This window comes from Hemicordylus capensis, chromosome 1 (assembly GCF_027244095.1).
Source record: "Hemicordylus capensis ecotype Gifberg chromosome 1, rHemCap1.1.pri, whole genome shotgun sequence".
In the NCBI taxonomy this organism is placed as follows: Eukaryota; Metazoa; Chordata; class Lepidosauria; order Squamata; family Cordylidae; genus Hemicordylus; species Hemicordylus capensis.
Window position 1 is genome coordinate 97,435,185 of NC_069657.1, and position 21,620 is coordinate 97,456,804.

The following is a 21,620-nucleotide window of genomic DNA, read 5'->3' on the forward strand; positions in this document are numbered from 1 at the left end:
TCTCTAAAGGCTGAAGCTCTTTTATATAGCAGATCTGGAAATCCATTTAGCTTCTGGCAAATGGCATTGCATATGTACTTCCGTCCTTGCCCCCAAATTCATTTCAGCTCTAGAAAAACTGGAATCTTTACACACACATATAAAATTCATTCCTGTAGACAGACCAGGAGGATGCATGGGGATGTAGCAAGCCACGCCCCCGCTGAAGCCGTGACCAGTTATTATATATTATTACTTATTAATTCCTGTAGACGGACCAGGGGGATGCGTGGGGATGCGGCAAGCCACGCCCCCGCTGAAACTGCGATCAATGGCGGGCCCAGAGGGGGAGACTGCCGGCCCGGAGGAGGCGGCATCGGTGAAAAAAAATGGCAGCAGCGATGAGGTGGGAGGAGGCAGAAGGCAGTGGTGGGGAGAAATAATGGCGTCGGTGGCCCCACGAGGGAGCCTGGTGATGGTGCACTCTGGCAGAGGGGGCGGGTGGGCAAAAATAGCGAGGAAGGGAGCCCAGCAGGGAGAGAAAGTGCTGCCGGGGGGCAGGGAGGGAAAGCTGCTGGTGGGAGGAGGATGGGGAATGGACTGGGGTGGAAGGGAGGGGGGTACGGTGGGGAGAGAAAGCAGCGGAGCCTGGCTGGGCAGAGACAAACTAGCAGCGCAGATGCTATGCGCCAGGTCTACTTGTTCAAGCAAAAAGATGTTGGAGTAATAAGTCTCTTAGATGCAGCCTCCACCTGCTGTGGCAAATATCTGCAAACCAATGAACTGGGATTGGCTCATTTCCCTACCACGTCTCTGCCACCTCCCAAAAGAAGGAAATGGTATGAGCTCCTTGTTCTCGCCACGCTGGCTTGCCCACTTGAGAAGCAGCCACTCCACTTGCTTCCCCATTCGCTCTGGGTGGCAGTGTGGAGTCCAGTCCCCTCTCCCACCCAGGAGAAAGGGCAGGCAAGTGAGCAGAGAGGGGTGCTCCTTCAAATTGCCACTTGCTTGCCTGCTTTGGATGGGAAGAGAAAGAGGAGGGGTTGCTATATCACTGCTACAGGCCACAGCAGAACACAGCACAGAAGCAGGAGGCCCAGAGGCATCATTAGGGGGTGGCCCATTGGGCTCAGAATCTCATCAGCCACTCCTCCCTCCATGACTTCTTCCAGAAAGGAAATGCAGCTGTGGAGGCACCTGAACAGAGCATGGGACAGCGCTCCTAGCCTCCCCTCACCCAGATCTTTTATGTAGCTACCGGTAGTAGCAATGTCCTTGGGGAAGCCCAGGGGCGTAGCTAGGAGAGAGAGGGCCTGTGTTCACCCCTCCCGCAGCCACTCAGAGTGAGGGAGAAAATGAAGAAAATAGGGAGGGGTGGATCTGGAGAGCCCCCAAGGGCCTGGGTTCTTTGAACCTATTCACACAGTTATAGCTACACCCCTGCTGGGAGGCCCACTCACCCAAGAGGACTCAAGTCTCCCTGGAGCCCTTCTGCCAGAAGTGGAACAGGGGTTCAGACAGCGGAACAAACAATGCTGAAGTGCCACAAGGCTGTGGGCCCCCATCGTACTATTATCCACTGACAGTGTTTTGAGGGAAGGGGCACAAGAAGGCGGCCTCAAGGTTCTTTTGCCACAGACCTCTCTGTGGCTCTGGCAGTGACAGCTAATCAGGGGCTGGGCCTGGTGGACTTTTCAGAAGTGCTGGAGCCTCACAGTTGTTACATTAACTTGGTATCAACACCTGAACTGCACCGTTTTTGGCTTGCTCTAGCTGCGGCTGGGCTCATCTGTGTCTCTGCTCATCTGGAATAAACTGCTGTTTGATATGAACAGGTGGGTGGACCCCTTTTTACGACCTAGGTCGCAAAATGGTCTGGCACCAGCCCTGGGGTGGAAGGAAGCTACCGGTATCTGCCCTGCCCCCCTCTCTGGAGCCGCCCTTGCCAATTATAATTCCCTCATATGGCAGCTTCTGCACTTCGCTGTGGATGCGACGGGAAAGCAGAAGCCCAATAGTCCTGCTGACTCTCTCTCTCTCTCTCTCTCTGATCACGCGTGAGATATTTCTTTTGGGCGTCTTGCAACCATTTTTAAAGCCCGCAGCCCGCAAACAGACCTCTGAACACGGTGAGCTCATCCGGTCCCCACCCCTTGGAAGGGGAAAGCGCCATCTCATCGCCCCGCCGAACTCCCGTTGAAGGGGGTGGGGGGGGTCGCGGGAGGCGCCAAATGCGCATGATTATTCTTGGAAACATCGGGGGGTTTTAAGCCAATCAATGATCGCAAAACCCACCTTCAGCCAATGACAATAAATTTAGAATTGCCGTCTAGGCTATATAAATTCTAATCTAGGGTTAAAAATAAATAAATCCAGATTGCAGTTTTGTTTTGTGCTGTAATCAGTTGCAGGGCCTGGGGAGCGCGGCGTCTATTGGGAACGACTTGCTTGGTGGTTCCCCCCCCAGCGGTTAAGTACGTTGTCTTTTACACGGTCGCTTAGCTTCTAAGTATTCTGTTTTGCGGGAAAGGGCGGGGGGAGCGGGGAATCCGGCGTTCTTTTGGTTTATCGGAGAGATTTGAGGATGAGGGGTGATACTGGCTAAGACGTATAGAAGGCTTTTGGGCTGATACTGCTGTCTGGAGTTATATATAAGGGCAACCAAGACTGCCCCTAGCCCAGAGTGTAGCTAGCCTGGGAGCCCCGGAGAGCAGGAGGGCGTACAGGAAACAAGGCAGCTGAATGTAATCTAGCTAGAACTTGGCTAGTTTTTGTAAAAGGCTGAAGATGCCTCTGGCAATACTGCAATTGGGGAGACTTTTTTTTCCTGTGCTGAAACGAGTGCCAGGACCACCAGCCCCCAGGAATCGGACTAGCTGGAGTAGCTGCGGTTCTAGCCAGTAAGACTAAAAGAAGTTATAGGCAGGGGAGGAGGGGCTGGAGGAAGCCCCCTGTTCTGAAGATCTCCTTGGCTGCTGGTAAGTCTGATCTCTTACTAGCTTGTTTGCATTTTGTTTGTTTGGGGGCAGGGTCGTAGCAAGGTTGGAGTGGGTCCAGAGATAAGATTTTAAAATGCCCCCCCCCCCCCTGAAGCTCAACTCATGAAATAAATCTTAAATGAGGCTGAATAGTGGTAACAAAAAGCATACACACACACACACCCCTAAACCTATGTGCCACAATAGAACATCAGCCTGAATTATTTTTTTTAAAGGTTTTGTAAATTTATGCAAGTCATTTAATGGTACTAGAGAAAGACATGCTGTTCTGTTAGCTCCAGGTCTTAACACTCACATCAATTTTGGAGGAACTGAAGGAAGCCCAGGTGGTTGTGTGGCTGGGGGAGTCAGTCATGTGACTTGCCTCTGGGGCTGGGGGCCCCCAGTCTCCCCTTGTCCTATTATAGCAATGCCCCTGTTGGGGGTGTGTGCAGCCCCCAGCACTGTGATGCATGTACCTCCCCTTTCGTCTCTCACTATTGTAGCTGCCCTCCTTGAAGCTTCTAGGCCTAGTCCTGGATAAATCCTCAAGATGGTCTCTCTGTTCTTCCCTCTGCCTCATATACATTATGTAGCTTGCTTGCCCAACAAAGTACAGGAAAACGCAGTCTTGTCTGTCCAGATGGCACCTTGAGATTGCTTCTCTATGTATAGGCTTGTGATCTGGGTTTTGACACCATCTTGCATACAGGGACAGGGTGCCATTCGCATAGCCACAGCCTGTTTCTGAACTTATCTCTTAACGTTTCAGGCTTAACATGTTATATGTGTGTCATGAACTGGGCTGTCCTTAGGGCATGGCAAGCAGGGCGACCGCCCTGGGCCTCTTTTAACCCCCGTTAGAATTAACTGGAAGGGGGCCCTGCACTGGCTGACTTGCCCTGGACCCCGTACCCCGCCAGGGCTCTCTAAGGATATCCCAGGTCATGAAATAGTAGCTGGTTTTAGGTAAAATAAAAACCGTTTGTGCTAGTGTTGCAGAGTGGTTCTTGCATAAGAGCAGGATAGAACCTGTTTTCAAATAAGAGAAAGGAAGATTCACTAAAGGTAACAGATACAAAATAAGACCCCAAAAACAGGTACCCCAGATAGCTTCGAAACCAAATTTGCTTGACAGTTTATGCAATGTGGCCCAGCCCTTCTGGTTTAACACTCAGCGTTCAAATAACTGCATAATAAAGTACAGGATGTACTCTCAGAGGCTTATGCTAGGGCTTCTGATCACGATGATTCACAAGGCAGTTTACAACCAGTAACTCCTTAGTAACAACCTCTTCTGCCAGATGACAGAGGCTGTCTTCTTTGCTTCTTCAGCCCCTGATCAATAGGCAGTAGGAGCAAAATTCTTTCAGGGAGGGAGGGGCAAGGAGCTCCCTGAAGTGGTGCCTTCTCTGGCAAACAGTAGGGTGGGTGGAAGAAGAAACTGATCCCCCTAGGAAGCAAGGGGGCAACGTGGAGTAGTGGTTAGAGTGCTGGACTAGGACCGGGGAGACCCGAGTTCAAATCCCCATTCAGCCATGGTACTAGCTGGGTGACTCTGGGCCAGTCACTTCTCTCTCAGCCTAACCTACTTCACAGGGTTGTTGTGAAAGAGAAACTCAAGTATGTAGTACACCGCTCTGGGCTCCTTGGAGGAAGAGCGAGATAGAAATGTAGTAATAATAATAATAATAATAATAATAATAATAATAAATAATCTGTTTGGTGGCAGAAGCCAGAGTGTGCTTCCTTGTCCTTCTCCAGTCTCCAAGCAAGATATAAGCACAAAAATCTGAACTAAACTTAAAGAACCGGCGGGTGACCGTTACAGATGCTTTGGGGCTTTAAAATCAGTCTGGTTCTGGATTGCTATAGAAACCACAAGTATTCCCTGTGGTTAGGCCCCAGAGTTCTTTGAGTAAGGTGTAGCTTCATATCTGTGACAAAATAGAGATGGCCAGTAAGGGTCTTAATATTGTGTATATGTGAAATATTGTGTATATGTGAAGTGATGTTCCTTACAGCTGGCTGTGGAACTAGTCTATAAACCTGGTTCAGACAACTGCCTGCCAACACATGCAATCGGGATGGGGACATGCCAAGACATGCCTGCCCTGATGTCACTGGAACCTTAAACAGGATTTTGGAGTGTGGTCAAAGGGGCAACTCGGGTGAACACCCTGCTCATGAGATTAAAGGCACCCCCCACAGTGTGTGAAGATATCCTGCAGTGATGTTGGGGGTGGGCTTGCTCATGGTATGTCCCTGTCCTGATCACGTATGTTGTTGGACAGTTGTCTGATATAGCCCACATCAGAGGCTCTTGCCTTGCATTAACAAATTGGATATATTCTGCTGCTTAATCTTCTTCCTGCAACAGTTCTATCTGGGGAAGCTTAGGGAGTTGTCTAGCTGGATATCTAGGTGCAGCTGTAAAGTGTTATCTAGAACATTGGTCTTCGGATAATTAATAGGGAATTCCAAGTTATATCTCGAGATTCCAAGTTATATCACGAGATTATATCTCGTGATGGTGGTGAAATATGAACACATACAATGTGAACCATTTTTAGTGGGTCCCATATTGCAAGTTGGTTTTAAAGGAAGTTCTTGATTTGGAGTGGTTGCTCAAGAGTGTCTTGATGATGAATGCACTGAAGAAGTTAGAGGTCCCCTTTCTGTATTTCTAGGACCACTGCAACCAATAAGGAAACTGAAAAGAACCCTATTGCAGCCCTCCAATTTGCCAAAAGCTTAGGTATTACTTGAGTGGCATTCATTTTCTCTCCCCCTGCATGTGCAGACACAGCCTAGGAGAAGTTGGGGTTTGTGAATCTTTCTTCTTCATGGAAGGGAGGACAAGCTGAGTAGGGTTCTAGCTTACTGTCCAAGATGGAGCCCTTCCCAGCCAGAAGATTTGCCTGCTTGCTATAGGATGTAGATGTGTTTGATGGGAAGGGCTCTTGCTATGGAGGCTAGCCCTCCCATCACTGGACCTGCTCATGAGAAAATGGTTTAGGTACTGCTCCACATGATAGGCTAGACTGTCTACTGCTAAGTTCTTTATGTCTGAGAGATGTAAGTTCTTTTTAACCAGGTGTAGCAGGTTATAGCCTTTGTCTCAGAGCAAGCTCACTCGTGTGTGGGAAAGAAATGCTGAATCATTTCTGCTGAGCTGCATGACTAGGCTTTTCCTAAAACCATTCTGTAATTATTGGTAGATTCAAAAAGCTGCCACCAAGCACCCTAAAACTTGCAGAGATCCGGACCAGTGGATTGGGTGCTATAATTCAAGGTCCCTATGGACAAATACAAAAACCTTCCATGTGTAAGCTTACACAGGATGAGAAAAACTGTTACCTACTGAGTGTCTGAGGACGTGTTTGCTCCAGAGAATTCCCTGCTTCACCCCCACTCTTTCCCGAGTTAAAAACCAACTCAGAGAGGCTTGTAAAAAAAGACTTTAAAAAAGTGTTATTCAAGTACTGCAGACTGCTCCCTTCTGAGGCTTTCTCAGCTTTAAATACAGCTAAGAATACTTAATAGGATTACAAAAATAGGTTGTCTTAATGCACATTTAAATGTTTAGAGTCTTTTGCAACACCCTAGCTAGAATAGACGTAGGCTAGTGTTTATTTTAATTATGATGCAAGTAATCAATACTAAAACAGTATCAGGGATATACAAGGCACACACTAAAGAAATAGAAATTCTAACATAAAGTCTGAACAAACTTTTCCCTAGACTAAATTTCCTGAAGCCAAAGCCCAGGCTTCCTCACCAAACTTTGGATAGCAATAGCACTTACATCTATATATTGCTCTATAGCCGGAGCTCTCTAAGCGGTTTACAATGATTTTAGCATATTGCCCCCAACATTCTGGGTACTCATTTTACCGACCTCGGAAGGATGGAAGGCTGAGTCAACCTTGAGCCCCTGGTCAGAATCGAACTTCTAACCTTCTGGTTACAGGGCGGCAGTTTTACCACTGAGGATGAGAATTCAAGCTTCCTGCCCTCCTATTTTCAAGGATCCACAGAGCCATTCTCCTGCAGCCAAACTCCATGGCCACATGTCCTGCTTCTCTCACAAAGACCTGCCCTTCTTGTTCCAAGAATCCCCCACAACTGCTCTCTAGGTCCAACCCACCTGGTGTATTGATTGGCTGACCTCGAGTTCACCAGCATGCCAGTCAAGACAAGGTTCACTCCCTGTTAACTCTTTAGTGGGCGGGGTGGCTGATCACTACACAAGGTATTGTCTCTTTTTACATTCTTGCTAGTAAAATTAAGGGAGGAGAGCTGGTCTTGTGCTAGGGAGCATGGGTTGTCCCCTTTGCTAATCAGGGTCTGCCCTGGTTTGCATTTGAATAGGAGCACTGTAAAATATTCCCCTTAGGGGACAACGCCACTCTGGGAATAGTACTTGTAAGCAGAATTTTCCAAGTTCCCTCCCTGGCATTGCCACGATAGGGTTGAGAGACTCCTGCCTGCAACATTGGAGAAGCCATTGCCAGTCTGTATATAGACAATACTGAGCTAGGTGGACCAATGGTCTGTCTTGATAGAAGCAGCTTCCTGTGTTGCTAAAATTATGCCATGTAGTACAGGTGTTGCCTCTGGCTAAGGTGTGGCACATTCACTTATGCTATGATGTCACAAACATACCCAGTTAATCACAAGCATGCTGTACTTATACAAAATCTTGAGGGCAGGTGAAGAGAAGCAGGACAAAGTGTGGGGGTGGGGGGGCTTTGTTTATCTCCCTTCTCTACAAACACCTCCTTGCCATGCTCCATTTAGAGAAATGTGTGTGCAGAAGCAGCCTTCCACATGCACGTCCCGGATGAGAAACCATTGGTATAAATCAGATGTACATTCTTCTCTCCCCCCCCCCCCGCCCACAGACTAAAGTAAATCATGTAGCAAGCTCTCAATTAATGTTCAGAGCTGAGAGCATTATTTGTGCACAGCCCATGTGGGAACCTTTGATTTTTGGAGGGGCATCTGTGTTTTTGTTTTTTAAAACCCACGGTTTTCCTATATACTTATAGGACTCCTGGCTAGTCCTTTCCCTATTTCCCTCCTCATGTGACTGCATGAATGGCCAACTATTTTATGATGTCTTCTTATTTTTCGTGTCATCCTGGCTATAGAAATTGTAATTTTAAAAGTTTCTGTTTCAAAGCCTGTGCATTTCTAAGCATGTGTGGAAAGTCTGTTTCTGCAGAACTGCTGATTAGGCTTTGATAGCTATGAGCGAGTTAGGGAGAAATTGGATTCCCTGGCATCTTAGGAGAACTAATAAAACATGTCAGGAGATATTTCCTGTCAGGCAGTGCAAGGTGCAAGTCACTGCTGCAATCAGTGAAACTACCAACAGGTGAACCTAGTCAGCAGAAATGTAACAAGGTCATGTGAGCCGGCTAAACATGATTGGTTAGGGCTAGTATATAACAGAGGCCCAAGCAAGTGTCACTTGTCCACAGTGGTCCACACTGCTCCACTGTAGGGATGTGCATGGTCCGGACCGGCACTGGGGGGGGTCTCCCTTTAAGGGCGGGGGTTAAGAACTTACCCCTCCTGCCGCTTTTCCCCCTCCGGCGCTGTCTTTTTTAGTGAAGATTTTGGGGCGGCAGCGTTCTTCGCTGCCACCCCTGCCCCCGTCGTCGCCTGGCAGTCTCCCTCAGAGTAGTACGCATGCGCGCACGGCGATGCGCGCGCACCTGTTGCCGCCGCGCGCACTGCCTACATCACACGTAGCACACGTGATGTAGGTGGCGTGCACGCATGGCGGTAACAGGCAGGCGCGCGTCGCCGCGCACGCATGCGTACTACTCTGAGGGAGACTGCCGGGCGACGACGGGGGCAGGGGTGGCAGCGAAGAACGCTGCCGCCCCAAAATCTTCACTAAAAAAGACAGCGCTGGAGGGGGAAAAGCGGCAGGAGGGGTAAGTTCTTAACCCCCGCCCTTAAAGGGAGACCCCCCCTCGGTGCCGGTCCGGACTAGTCCGGACCATGCACATCCCTGCTCCACTGTGGTCCACCTGGCTCCAATCTGCTGCTGTAATCTGTGTCTTCTTTGAATGTATATATGTGTATCTGGACCAACTGAGGACTGTATATCATGTGAGTGCCATTTAACTCAGTACATGCTACCTGTGATTTTACTCTTGTCTCTGAGTGTTCTTACCACAACCAAGTTGGGGATTAGCAACCTATGCTCTGCTACGACAGCGCTGCACCAACAAAACACATTGAGATGAATAACAAACTAGTGATAAGTGATCCATTGTGTACACTGCTTGCTTGGGTTAGGCTTGCTTCAGTACGAAAATGTAACTTATTGAAGGTTTGAGCAACGATTTCCCCGACAACGTGGTTTTCCCCAACAACATGGTTTTTGGAGACTTTTTGTTAAATGACAGGAAAACAAGATGTATATGTGTTAAATGTTTAGTCAGAGTGGACTATCTCCTGCCCTACTGCTGGAGGCCGGCGAAAACACAGCCCGTAGACTGGTGAGACAGAGATTGATAGACATAGATTTACAAACTGAGAAGGCCAGCTTACCGCTTTTCTACAAATCAATCTGTGCTAAGGCAGATCTTACTCCAGCAGCATACTTATTTAAAATCACCTTAAGTAAATTTAGATGGGCCTTCTCTAGGGCTAGGTTTAACGTTTTCCCATCGGCTTTACTGTACGGGAAATACGCAAAATTACCCTATGAAGAAAGGAAATGTCCTTGCGATCAGGCGGTCGAAACTATGGCCCACATTTTGTTGAAATGCCCTATATATCAGGACGTAAGACATCAACTTATTGGACCATTATTAAAAGATCTGAATGGAAAAGACTATGACCTGGTGGTAACGTACTTATTAGATGACAAGGATATATCAACGTCTGCCGCAGTAGCCAAGTTTTGTTATGTGGCCTCAAGATTACGGCCCTCAAAGGAATAGAGTCTCTGAGGCTTCTGGGAAGCTACAATATGCACATGTACTCCATTTTAAGTGATTAACTGGTTTTTATTTAATGTTTCAAATTTGCTGAAAGTATGTTTTGTTTTCTCTTTTTGTAAATGTAAATGTGTTGTATCATTTGGTCAAAGACCGTAAATAAATACTAAACTAAACTAAACTATGTGTTAAATGGAAATACTGACATTACTTGGGAATTTTGTGCTCGCATCTCTGAATGTGACTGTTTAAAATATTCAAAAGTACAATGCACACAGCAACTCCTCCATATAACAGGAGCAGCTATTGGGAATCTTGGGAGTTCCTGAGCTTATCTGAAGCTGCTCTCCAGGTGTTGCTGCTTCCTCACTTTGTTCAAGTCAAGACTAAGAATCATGGCTCCACTGTTTTTAATCTCCTAGCTCTTTGAGTGACTGGGGTGGTGGCTCCCATTAATTCTTCTTCACTTGCTTCTTCCTGTCCTGCAACAAAATTATCCTGGAATTCTGTGGTTTTGATGTTAGTCACTTATTCCATCAATGTAAACTTCTGTTTTTTGACTGGCTTCATCTCCCCAAGCCCCCATAGTGACTGGCTCTGCCTTGCCAACTTACTGCTCTGTGGTGATAGCTTCCAAGGCTCTGGCAATTTTTTTAAAAAAAGTAGCTTAAAACCTTAAGTGTTCTCCCTTGCCCTGTATCCCCATTTTGTGACAAAATGACTGATCTAAGTCTCTGTGGTTAAAACTATCAGGTGTTAGAAACTGACCTGGACATGCAGTTAGGGCATTGCTAAAATTAAAGCCCTGTACCAGGGTAATCCAAAAGAGAGCTGAATTTTGTAACCTGTGTAGTTGGACACCGTGTCCCCTAGTCATGAGAGAGGCTTAGGATCTATTAACTAGAAGTCTTTTATTCCTGCCTGCCCCATCCTGCAGCTTCTGAGTGCTCATCAGGCATTAAAGGTAAAATGTGCCATCGAGTTGGTGTCGATTCGCAGCGCCCACAGATTCCTGTGGTTGTCTTTGGTAGGAGGGATTTACCATTGCCATCTCCTGCACAGTATGAGATAATGCCTTTCAGCATCTTCCTGTATTGCTGCTGCCCGATATAGGTGTTTCCCATAGTCTGGGAAACATACCAGGCATTACCTATACCATTTCCACCCCCAGCCTCCCTCATAAGGACTCGGAACTTGCTTTTGAAAAGCTGAGATTAACAGGATATCCCATCTTTGCCTGTTTGGTACTTGAGCAAGATTGCAAAATACTGTACAGCACCACAGCCTGGTGCTATGCATATTTACACAGAAGTAAACCCCACTTAATACTGTGAAAAGTAAACATTTTAAGCCAGGTTGGTGTACATAAGGTTGTAGTTGTGCAGTCCAGTTCTATGTAGAATTAGACATACCCAAGCCAACTGGGTGAGCTGCTCATTTTAGTCCAGAACAATTTATATTGATAATCCTGGAACAGTATTGTTGCCTTATAGGTCAAGGAGGGGAAAACTGAGAAGATGAAGGGTATCTTGATCACTATCGCCACACTGTTTTTGTTCTGCTGTCTTGGTAAGTATTTGAGTGGTCCAGTAAAGGAAAACACTTTATTGTAAAACTAGAGCAAGGAACCCAATTGAATTCCTGGCGGGGCGGGGCAGAGCAGATCAGGCATGTTTTAAGGGTCATTTGGAACTTGGAGACAGGTTGCTGCTGTCTGAAAGTCTCCCAAGAGTGGCAAATATAGGGCCAGTTCATACCGTTACTGGCTGGCACATGCAATTGGAATGGGGTCATGCTTAGAGCATGCCCATCCTGACATCATTGGATGATTTCCTGATATGCTGTCAGGGCATCCTTTAATTGCATAAGTGGGGTGTTAGTAGGAATTGTTCCTCTACATGCATTTCCTGTTTTGGAGTTCATGTAGAGGTGAGATTCAGATGACCACCCCGATAGCATGTCAGGGTAGGCAGTCCCTCAGTGTGAACCTGACCTGATTGTGTGTGCTAACCAGCAATAGTTCAAACCTGCCCATTGAAACTTGTGGGTTAGGAAAATATGAAGCTGCCTTATACTGAGTCAGACCATTGGTCCATCTAGCTCAGTATTGTCTATATAGACTGGCAGTGGCTTCTCCAAGATTACAGGCTCAGGGGTCTTTCCCAGCTCTATTTGGAGATGCCAGAAAGGGAACCTGGAACCTCTTCCCAGAGCAGCCTCATCACCTATGGGAAATACCTTACAGTGCTCACATGTAGTCTTCTGTCCAAATGCAAACCAGGGTGGACCCTGCTTAGCAAAGAGGACAATTAATGCTTGCTACTACAAGACCAGCTCCCCCCCACTGGGGCCCTTGGTAGCAGATGAAGGACCTCTGTGCTTGGGAGGTGGCCTTTACTGGGTGTTTGGAAGGTCAAGAAGGCCTAGCTCTAGCTGAAGAGATGCAGCTGGGTGTTTATGGTTGTGTATAGACCAAGGAGAAAACTGCTTCTGTGTAGCAATAATCTGCATGCAGCCTGTATGTGCTGGCATTTCCCTTCCTTGCCATCTCTGGAAGTAGTTGCAATAAAACCTGGACCTGCCTTCTGAGACTCTGGAGAATCTCTATCTTGTTGCCACAGTCAAAATACTAGTCTAGCTGTCTCATCAGTTCATCCAAATACTCCCATAGGATTTTTTTATAGTTTACTGCCATGGTACAAGAGCTGATTTTTTCACTGGCAACAAAGATGTGTGATGATGTGGAAAGCATCTGTGCAACTGAAGGCCTAGCACCATGTGGTACAAACATTTCTGCTGCGGCATAGGATGAAACCACAGAAGACTGGTTCCCCACTACAGTGATGATTAGACCGCTTCTGAAGAAGCCTGCCTTGGATCCCTCAGAGTTTAGCAATTACAGGCCTGCCTCCAATCTTCCATGGCTGGGCAAGGTGATTGAGAAGATGGTGGCCTCCCTGCTTCAGGTGGTCTTGGAGGCCACCACCTTCTCAATCACCTTGCCCAGCCATGGAAGGTGACTGATCATTTAGACCTATTTCAAACTGGCTTTGGGGTGGGCTATGGGGTGGAGACTGCCTTGGTTGGCCTGATAGATGATCTTCAATTGGGAATTGACAGAAGGTGTGTGAATCTGTTGGCCCTTTTGGATCTCTCAGTGGCTTTTGATACTATTGACTGTAGTATCCTTCTGGAACATCTGAGGGGACTAGGGGTGGGAGGCACTGCTTTGAAGTGGTTCCGCTTCTACCTCACTGGCAGATTCCAGATGGTGTTTCTTGGAGATGGTGGTTCTTCAAAAACTGAACTTCGGTATGGTGTCCCTCAGGGCTCCATATTGTTTCTGATGTTGTTTAACATCTACATGAAATCACTGAGAGAGATCATCAAGAGATTTGGTGCAGGGTGTTATCAATATGCTGATGACATGCAAATCTATTTCTCCATGTCAACATAATGGGGAGAAAGCATAACCTCCCTGAATGGCTGCCTGGAGGTGGTAATGGGCTGGATGAGGGATAACAAACTGAGGGTGAAAACAGACAAGACTGAGGTACTTATTGTGTGGGTTTGGAACTCAGGAGACAGTTTTGATCTGCCAGTTCTGGATGGGGTCATGCTCCCCCGGAAGGAATAGGTGCGCAGTCTGGAAGTGCTTCTGGGTCTGAACCTCTCCCTGGTGTCCCAGGTTGAGGTGGTGGCCAGAGGTGCTTTTTATCGGCTTCAGCTGATACACCAGCTGCTCCCGTATCTTGAGATGAACGACCTCAAAACGGTAGTACATATGCTGGTATCCTCTAGGTTGGATTACTGCAATGCACTCTATGTGGGGGTGCCTTTGTACGTAGTCTGGAAACTGCGGTTGGTACAGAATGCGGCGGCCAGGTTGGTCTCTGGGTCATCTAGGAGAAACCATATTACTCCTGTGTTGAAAGAGCTACACTGGCTGCCAATACGTTTCTGGGCAAAATATAAGGTGCTGGTTGTTACCTATAAAGCTCTGAATAGCTTAGGCCCTGGGTATTTAAGAGAACGTCTTCTTTGCCATGAGCCACACTGCTTGTTAAGATTATTTGGAGAGGTTCGTCTGTGGTTGCTGCCAACTCATCTGGTGGCTACTCAGGGCAGGCCTTCTCTGTTGCTGCCCTGGACTTTGGAATGTTCTCTCTGTTGAAATAAGAGCCTCCATATCTCTGGCAACTTTTAAAAGGGCACTGAAGACACATTTATTCACCCAGGCTTTTAATTAGATTTATAGTTTTGAAATTTTAATGCTGGGTTTTAAATGTTTTTAATGTGTTAAATAATTGTAAACCACCCAGAGACGCATGTTTTGGGCGGTATAGAAATATTTTAAATAACAAATAAATGAATAAATAATGTGAAAGAACCCTTGCACTACCTCCATTTAGTGTCCTTTGAATTGGAACAGAAACTACTGAATTACCATGCTGCAGTCACTAGTATGTTGTTTTAAGTGGCTATTCAGAACTGCTTAAGTTAGTATATTTTCATTTTGCTTTTGTGTGGGAAGTACTGTACTGCCCTCCCCACAATAGTCAGCAGGCTCATTAAATTAAAAGGCACAGTTTCCCACAGTAATAGTGCTACAACTTTGATGTACCAGGTAGCTCTGATCATGCCATGAGAGCTCCCTGCAGAAGGCCCAGACTGGAGACTGTGTTATCAAACTGCCGCCTCTGCTAAGCCTGCTGAAAATTTAAACCCAGCAGCCAGAGTTGGAATACCTCCCTGGCTCAAAGCTGATTTTACAGAAGAATTCTTCCACCTGTCCTCCAGCACTGACCATGCGATAAACCTACTCATAGAATTCTGCATCACACCTGCCTAATAAGAAAAAAACTGGTGTACTTCATAAACTAATATAGAATATGATTCTTTAATGTACTGCTAGACCAATATACTAGAAAGTTTAATCTCTACCCAGAGTCCAGTTGCAGCAGTGAAGCCTGCATTTAGTTGGTCTGCTTTTCTTTTGTTTAGGAGGTGCCTTAAAGTGTTATAATTGTGATCCTGGTTCATGCAGAACTGAAGAGGAGTGCTCACCTGACAAGGATGCTTGCTTAATCGTCAGGTTTGGTAAGAACGCTACTTTCTGTCACCCACACTTGCTTTTTGAGGAGTGCAATTAAAGTACATATTGAGTTGTATTCCTGCTTTAGAAACAAAGGTGTACGCTCCAAGGTCAGCCTCTCTGCTGGCTTCTACATAACATGTTTCAAGTGTTTTTTGGACACAGTGGCTTGTATGGCATTTCAATATATGTTTCCTTTGTCCTATATATTGACACTGAAGTGAGACCTTTCCTTGAATGATCTTGGTTGTCGAGCAATTACACATGTTCATCTTGGTACTGAACACATTGATTTGTTTGACTGGCTTTTTGGAATTGCATTTTTCATTAATAGTTCTTATGCTGTGCTCTAGATCGGGGTAGGCAACCTTGGCTCTCCACAATTTATTGTGGCTGATGGGAGTTGTAGTTCAACACCTGGAGAGCTCAGGTTGCCTACCTCTGATCTAGAATATGGAAAACAAATGGCACAAAGCCACCTGTCAGTGCAAAATGAGTTGCATCAATCATTCAAACAAAAATATGAATGTCAAAAGATTTTTGTACTTTTCCAAAAATGTGATGTGCTTCATCACATGTGCTTGTGATGTTTTGGATTTAAGACTTCATTAAAAAAAAAAAAACAACCAAAAAAAACCCTCCCTATCCAAAGGAAGATTGTGTGCAAGTCTGTCTTTTATTAAGTACAATAATCTTAAATATATTTCCTGAATAAAGTTGTATGTATTTTTAGAACAAAGTAACTATTAAGGTAAGTGTGGCCTTAAATTTATAGTTGTAGAGAGAGAGCTTTAGAACTGATATAGTCCCAACATTCCAGTTCCACATAATTTCACAATGTGAAGTGCTCATATGAGTATGTGAGGACCATAGAAGTTCACCCTGAAGGCAAGGGGCACTGTCTTCTAGAAGAAACTTTCCCTTGGTGGGTGATCTAGCAGTCCAGCTTGTTGTAGACTTTATCTACACTGCAAAATGGTATGTATAAATCTAGACTCCCAAGGACTCTCAAAGTGGGAAACATTTCTCAAAACTTTAAAACATCAACAATAAGTGTACAAAAGGAATCTACGGTTCTTCACCAGAAGGAAAAAATAAAATGTGGCTTTAATAACTTTAATGTTGGATCAGGTACTAAATGGGCCAAGATGTTGGCCTGGTGGTAACTTCCTCCAGACAGAACCATAGCTAAAGGTGCTGGATATTGACTTCCAATGGATGTGGCATCTGCAGCAGATTTGTGAGTGATTGGATGTAATGAATAAAGAGGTATGCTCTCTCCTGGCTACTGAAGGAGCCATGCTGTATGGCGCTTTAAATGATGAGTAGCAACTTGACTAACTATGAAACAGACTTGTAACAAGTGCAGCACTTGAAGTATTGAAGCTGTGTTAAAGGGTAGGCTCGGATATAGTGCATTATAATCTAGGTAAGAGGTCAATGAAGAGATGCAGCTGGTGAAAACTAATAAAATATACTTCTTGCTACAAATTTACCTTGGAATCCAGAAGGTCCTTTAGATCCAGTACTCCTTCAGAGTTATCCAGAGTCTCCCTAGCAATAGGACTCTCCACCATGGTCATGGATTAAATTTGTATAAATCTTGGATAATACGTGGATAGTTTTTAACTAACTAAATTAAGGTGAAATACTCACTATTTATAAACATTGTCTGCATAGTGTATTTAAACTAGAGCTAGCTTTAATGGACAAACTGGCTCAAGCTTTAGTTGTGGGTCTGAGGAATAAAGGACATACGGGTGATACAAGAACTTGTTAAAAATGCCTTTCTCCACTCCTCCATTTTTAGCCTACTTTCCAGTAGGCTTATGAGATCTCCTGGCTGTGTGTGTCCCCCCTCTCCCCCCCCCCCACATTCATCTTCACAATGCCTGGACCAATATGAACCAAATCAGGTACAGTTGTGGGGACACATAGGGACACCTCAACAGCATAGTTTGTGATAATGTCATCTACCCAGAGGTGTATCTAGGGAAAATAGCGCCTAGGGCAAGCACTGAAACTGCGCCCCCTGTCCAAACATCTGACACCCATCTTTCAGATAACTTTACCATAATATCAGCTGAAAAATAAAAGTCAAGTTCGTTAATCTTTTAATATTTCAAAAACTATTTAGCAGTGGACGTAGCCAGACCAAAAAATGCTGGAAAACTACAAATTACAGTATGCTGGAGCTCATGAAATACCCAAATACTATGTGGAGGTGTACTTGGAAAACTAAACAGAAGTGCCTGTCTCATTCTCTCCTATGCATTGTAGCATCACTATTACATAGGTTTTAAAAATCAATGGAGAATTTGACTTTTCCCAGATATTCTGAAAATAATTAAAGGATATGCAGAGTAAACTGTGTCACTGCTTAGAATATATTCTAGTATTTCAGAAAGACAGTAAAAATGAGAGAAAGAGAGCAAGAAACTCCCAGTAGCCTTAATACTAAGGATTTCACACTGATTCAAAGACAAACTCACCATTGAAAGCCATATTATTAAGACATCACATATAACTCACTTATTACAAGAAGCAAAGTAAGAGCAAATGAATACAATCCTAACTCATAAGCTTCAGATCAGTATCCACAAGCCCTGATTCTCTGTACATAGATGTACAGTGACTTATATAATATTAAATTAAAAAAAATACCTGTAGCCCCTTTGGGGGGCTCCCTAAAGGGTGGGGTGGGGGCCTGCAAAGGTTCCCCCTCCCCCCACCAGCCTCTTAATTCACCGCCTGTTTAGGCTTGCAAAGATTGGTGTGGTGGCCATTTTGGAGGCTGCCACGCATGCTCAAATGGCCTCTGTGAGGCCTGGCAAGGCCTAGGGCCTCACAGGGACCATTTGAGCATGTACAGTGGCCATTAAAAAATATATTTTTTAAAATGGCCACTGAAAACAAAATGGCTGCTGCAAATGCTCAAATGGCCTCTGCGAGGCCTAACATGGCCTAGGGGGTCTCAGAGGCCATTTGAGCATGTGTGGTGGCCATTTTGTTTTTGGTGGCCATTTTGTTTTTTTGTTTTTTCATTTTAAAAAATGGTGCCTCCCCTTCAAGTGGCACCCGGGGCACGTGCCCTGCCTGCCCCATGCTAGATATGCCCCTGCATCTACCCCAATCCAAGATGGCAGACGTGTGGATGTTTGAGGCACAAGTTCACTAACTTGAGGACTGTCTTAACTGATTTGAACCAAATCTGGAACAGCTGTAGTGAGTGACACACAAGGACACCTCAATGGTTCATTTTGTAATGATGACATCCACCCTGATCTAAGACGGTGGACACATGAACATTAAAGGTGCAACTTGTGGACCTCGATTTGCACCAAATTTAGTCCAGATGTAGAGACAGTGAATAAGAAAGTAGGTTGATTAGTTCTTACTAGAACAACTTCAGGTCATGGGGAAACGTTTGGTGAAAATGGGAAAAGCTCTTCAAAAATATGTATTTGGAATATATTAGATGCAGTTCAAGCCATTGTCTGAAAGTAGTGTTGCAGCCAGCTCACACTGCTGCTAGTTCTGGATTCAAAAGTAGTACCATTATGGATAGTATTGCTGTTGTGTTAATTAGATTACTAAACAAGGAGGAACTTCAAATGCTGCTAGATAGAGTGCAGTCTGAGAGTCTTCTGAACTGCTTCTGCAGCCTAGTGGCCTGGCTTCTGTACAACACAGCCTTAAATTCCTACATCAAGTAGAATAAAAATGTTTGTTTTTACACATAGTACGTGCAAAATCAAGAAACTGTTTCAGTTAATGCACATTCTTTCTGTGTTTTGAAGCTGATGAAGCTTAAGGTGAAAGTTCAGAACTGGAGGCTACATGGACACTTAAATAACTTGTAAATGCAGTATCTCCAAATATATTCTTACTAAGTTGGAGAAGAATATAAATATGGGTTCAGGACAGTTCAGTAACTGGATATTTGTTGCATGTTTACATATTCCCTGCAAGGAAGTACATGCAGGATTGCAACCTTACTGTATTTAATATAATCCATTAATATAGTCTTTTGACTGGTTGACCATTGCATGTTTTTCTTTGTAGAGCTATCAAACAGACCACATACCTTCTCTTCATATCTTAGACACAAACACACTCTGTGCCCAGTAAATGAATTTATATAATGCAAGTTCATTTTCTTGTTTTTAAGGTGGAAGAAATGTCTCCAAGTGCTGGAAATATTCCCGATGCACTAATGAATACATTTCCATAGACTTTACTCTCAACAACTTTAGATTTCATTGCTGTCAGAAAGACTTGTGTAATAGCAGCCCCAAAACAACATGTAGTGAGATAGTTCTTGGTTTAGTTTCTCTGGTTGTAATCTGGATGCTTCGGAGCAGAAGAGGCTTCTAAAAACAGGCTTGATTAGTCTTTGAAGTGCTTTTTAATTCAGGGAAACATTTGTAACCAGTCTGCTCTCTGAATTTCACCTTTGCAAAGTAGAATGCTGCTTTTAACTAAAATGTCTCACGGAGGTAAATGATCATGAGATGAGTAAAATGTTTTGGGAAAGCTTTTGAATCTCTCAGCGCTGCTGAATTCCATGCATATCCATTTGTAAGAATTTATTACAGTATAGTGGCTACTTTACATTTGGATCTTTTTCAGTTAAAAAATAAATCAATCCCCACTGCATGGTCTGTCGTGGAACCCAATCCGCCGGGGTAGGGTCAAATGCATGATCATGAGGACTATCCTCAGAGGATTGGCAGAAGATCTGAAGGGGGCTCTTTCTGCAAGTTGTCCTGATGTTTATTGTATTGGAAATCAGTTATTCAACAACACTGAAATAAACTTGTAATAAAAAATGCTGATAAGTCTGGCTTATGGCATCCTCCCTCTGATCTGAATTTGAAATCATGTACCTGTGCACTACTCTAATTGTTACACTTGGCAGCATTTCAGACAATTAAGCAACTCAGAGACAGTTTTGGGTTGTAATTGCAACTTCTTAAATGTGGGGTGAACAACCCTTAAGAGCTACTCTGGGTTTCTGCATAAATTGTATCAACAGTTGATTTAAGAAGTGGTCACATGCAGAAGATGCCATCTCGGATGGTGAAAACAGAGGTCAACTGCAGAGGGGTCCTGAAAGCAGCTCTCCACATTGTGTGAATGGGTAACATAACTTTCAACATAAAGTCATGTACATTGGGGCAAAAACAAAATCCTAACTCCGCATGCTGTTCAGTCATTGCCAATTTAACCCTAATCTGGAAATACTGTGATAGTGGGGGCTAGTTCAATGAAAATAGCCTTTTCAGTCCCCAGGGGCGTAGCTAGGGGAGAGGGGGCCCGTGTTCATCCCTCTCTCTGGCGGCCCCCCCGAGTGAGGAAGATAATGAAGAAAATAGGGAGGGATGGAGCTGGAGGGCCCTTAGGAGCTGGGGGCCCATGTTCTTCGAACCCTTTCGCTCAATTATAGCTACGCCCCTGTCAGTCCTCCAAAGGGCTGCATACTGTCACCAATGCTTTTTAACATCCACATGAAATGGTGGAGAGAGATAATCAAGGGATTTTGGTTCAGGGTGCTGATGACACCCAAATCTATACCAATCGCCTCAGGAAATGGCGTAACTTCCCTAAATAGCTGCCTGGAAGTAGCAAAGAACTGGATGAGGGATAACAAACTGAAGCTGGATCCAAGTAAGATGGTGGTGCTTATTGTGGGGGCTCAGAACTTGAAAAAATGATTTAGATCTGGATAGGGCGATGCTCCCTCAGGGTTTGCTGCTGAGTCTGAAACTCTCCCTGGTGACAGGTTGAGGCAGTGACCAGGAGTGCTTTTTATCAGCTTCGACTGATATGCCAACTACATCCATTTCTTAAGATAAATGACCTTAAAACAGTGGTGCATATGTTGGTAATCTCCAGACTTGACTACTGCAGTGCACTCCTGGTTGGGCTGTCTTTGTACATAGTCCAGAAACTTTTAACTGAGGCAGAATGTGGCAGCCAGGTTGGTCTCTGGAGCAACCCAAAGAGATTATATAACTCTTATTTTAAAAGCTTTATCAAAATCTTTCTGGGCCAAATAACCAGCACTTGGTATTACCTATAAAGCCCTTAATGGCTTGGAGCCATGGTATTTAAGAAAGCACCTCCTTTGTCATGAAATAATCAGGAGAGGTCCGGTTCCAGCCCCAGCATCCCTCCAGTGGCTGTTGCTGATATTGGTCTTATATTTCTTTAGATTGTGAGCCCTCTGGGGACAGGAGACCATTTTATTTATGTATTTTTCTTTGTAAGCTGCTTTGTGAACTTTGGTTGAAAAGCGGTATATAAATATTCATCATTTTCATAACCACTGGCTCTTTTTGTTGATGACTCGAAACCAGCCCTTCTCCATAGCTGCCCTGGGGCTTTGGAACATGCTCTCTATCAGAATAAGAGCTCTCCCCATCCCTGGTTGCCTTTAAGAAAGCGCTTGAGCTCTTACCTGTTTCTATAAGCTTTTAGTTAAAAATTATACTGTTTTAATGCTTTTAATTTTATGTAAACTACCTGAATCCAATAAATAAAAGGGGGTGGATGCTGTACTTGCATCCTGAGAGCATGCCTGCAAGCCCTGCCTTGACA

General features: G+C 44.9%; 1 protein-coding gene across 2 annotated transcripts; it reads left to right on the forward strand.

Annotated features, from left to right (window-relative positions):
• Positions 1-1,791: 1,791 nt before the first annotated feature.
• Positions 1,792-19,863, forward strand: LOC128327817 (CD59 glycoprotein-like). 2 transcript variants are annotated; one of them, XM_053257090.1, is made up of 4 exons: positions 1,792-1,814; positions 11,416-11,491; positions 14,927-15,022; positions 19,189-19,863. In XM_053257090.1, exons 2-4 carry the CDS (start codon positions 11,440-11,442, stop codon positions 19,392-19,394), a joined length of 354 nt encoding a protein of 117 aa, XP_053113065.1. In that variant the 5' UTR covers positions 1,792-1,814; positions 11,416-11,439; the 3' UTR covers positions 19,395-19,863. The 2 variants fall into 2 exon arrangements, with proteins under 2 accessions (XP_053113065.1, XP_053113062.1); XM_053257087.1 differs by lacking the exon at positions 1,792-1,814 and adding an exon at positions 1,922-2,108.
• Positions 19,864-21,620: the final 1,757 nt, after the last annotated feature.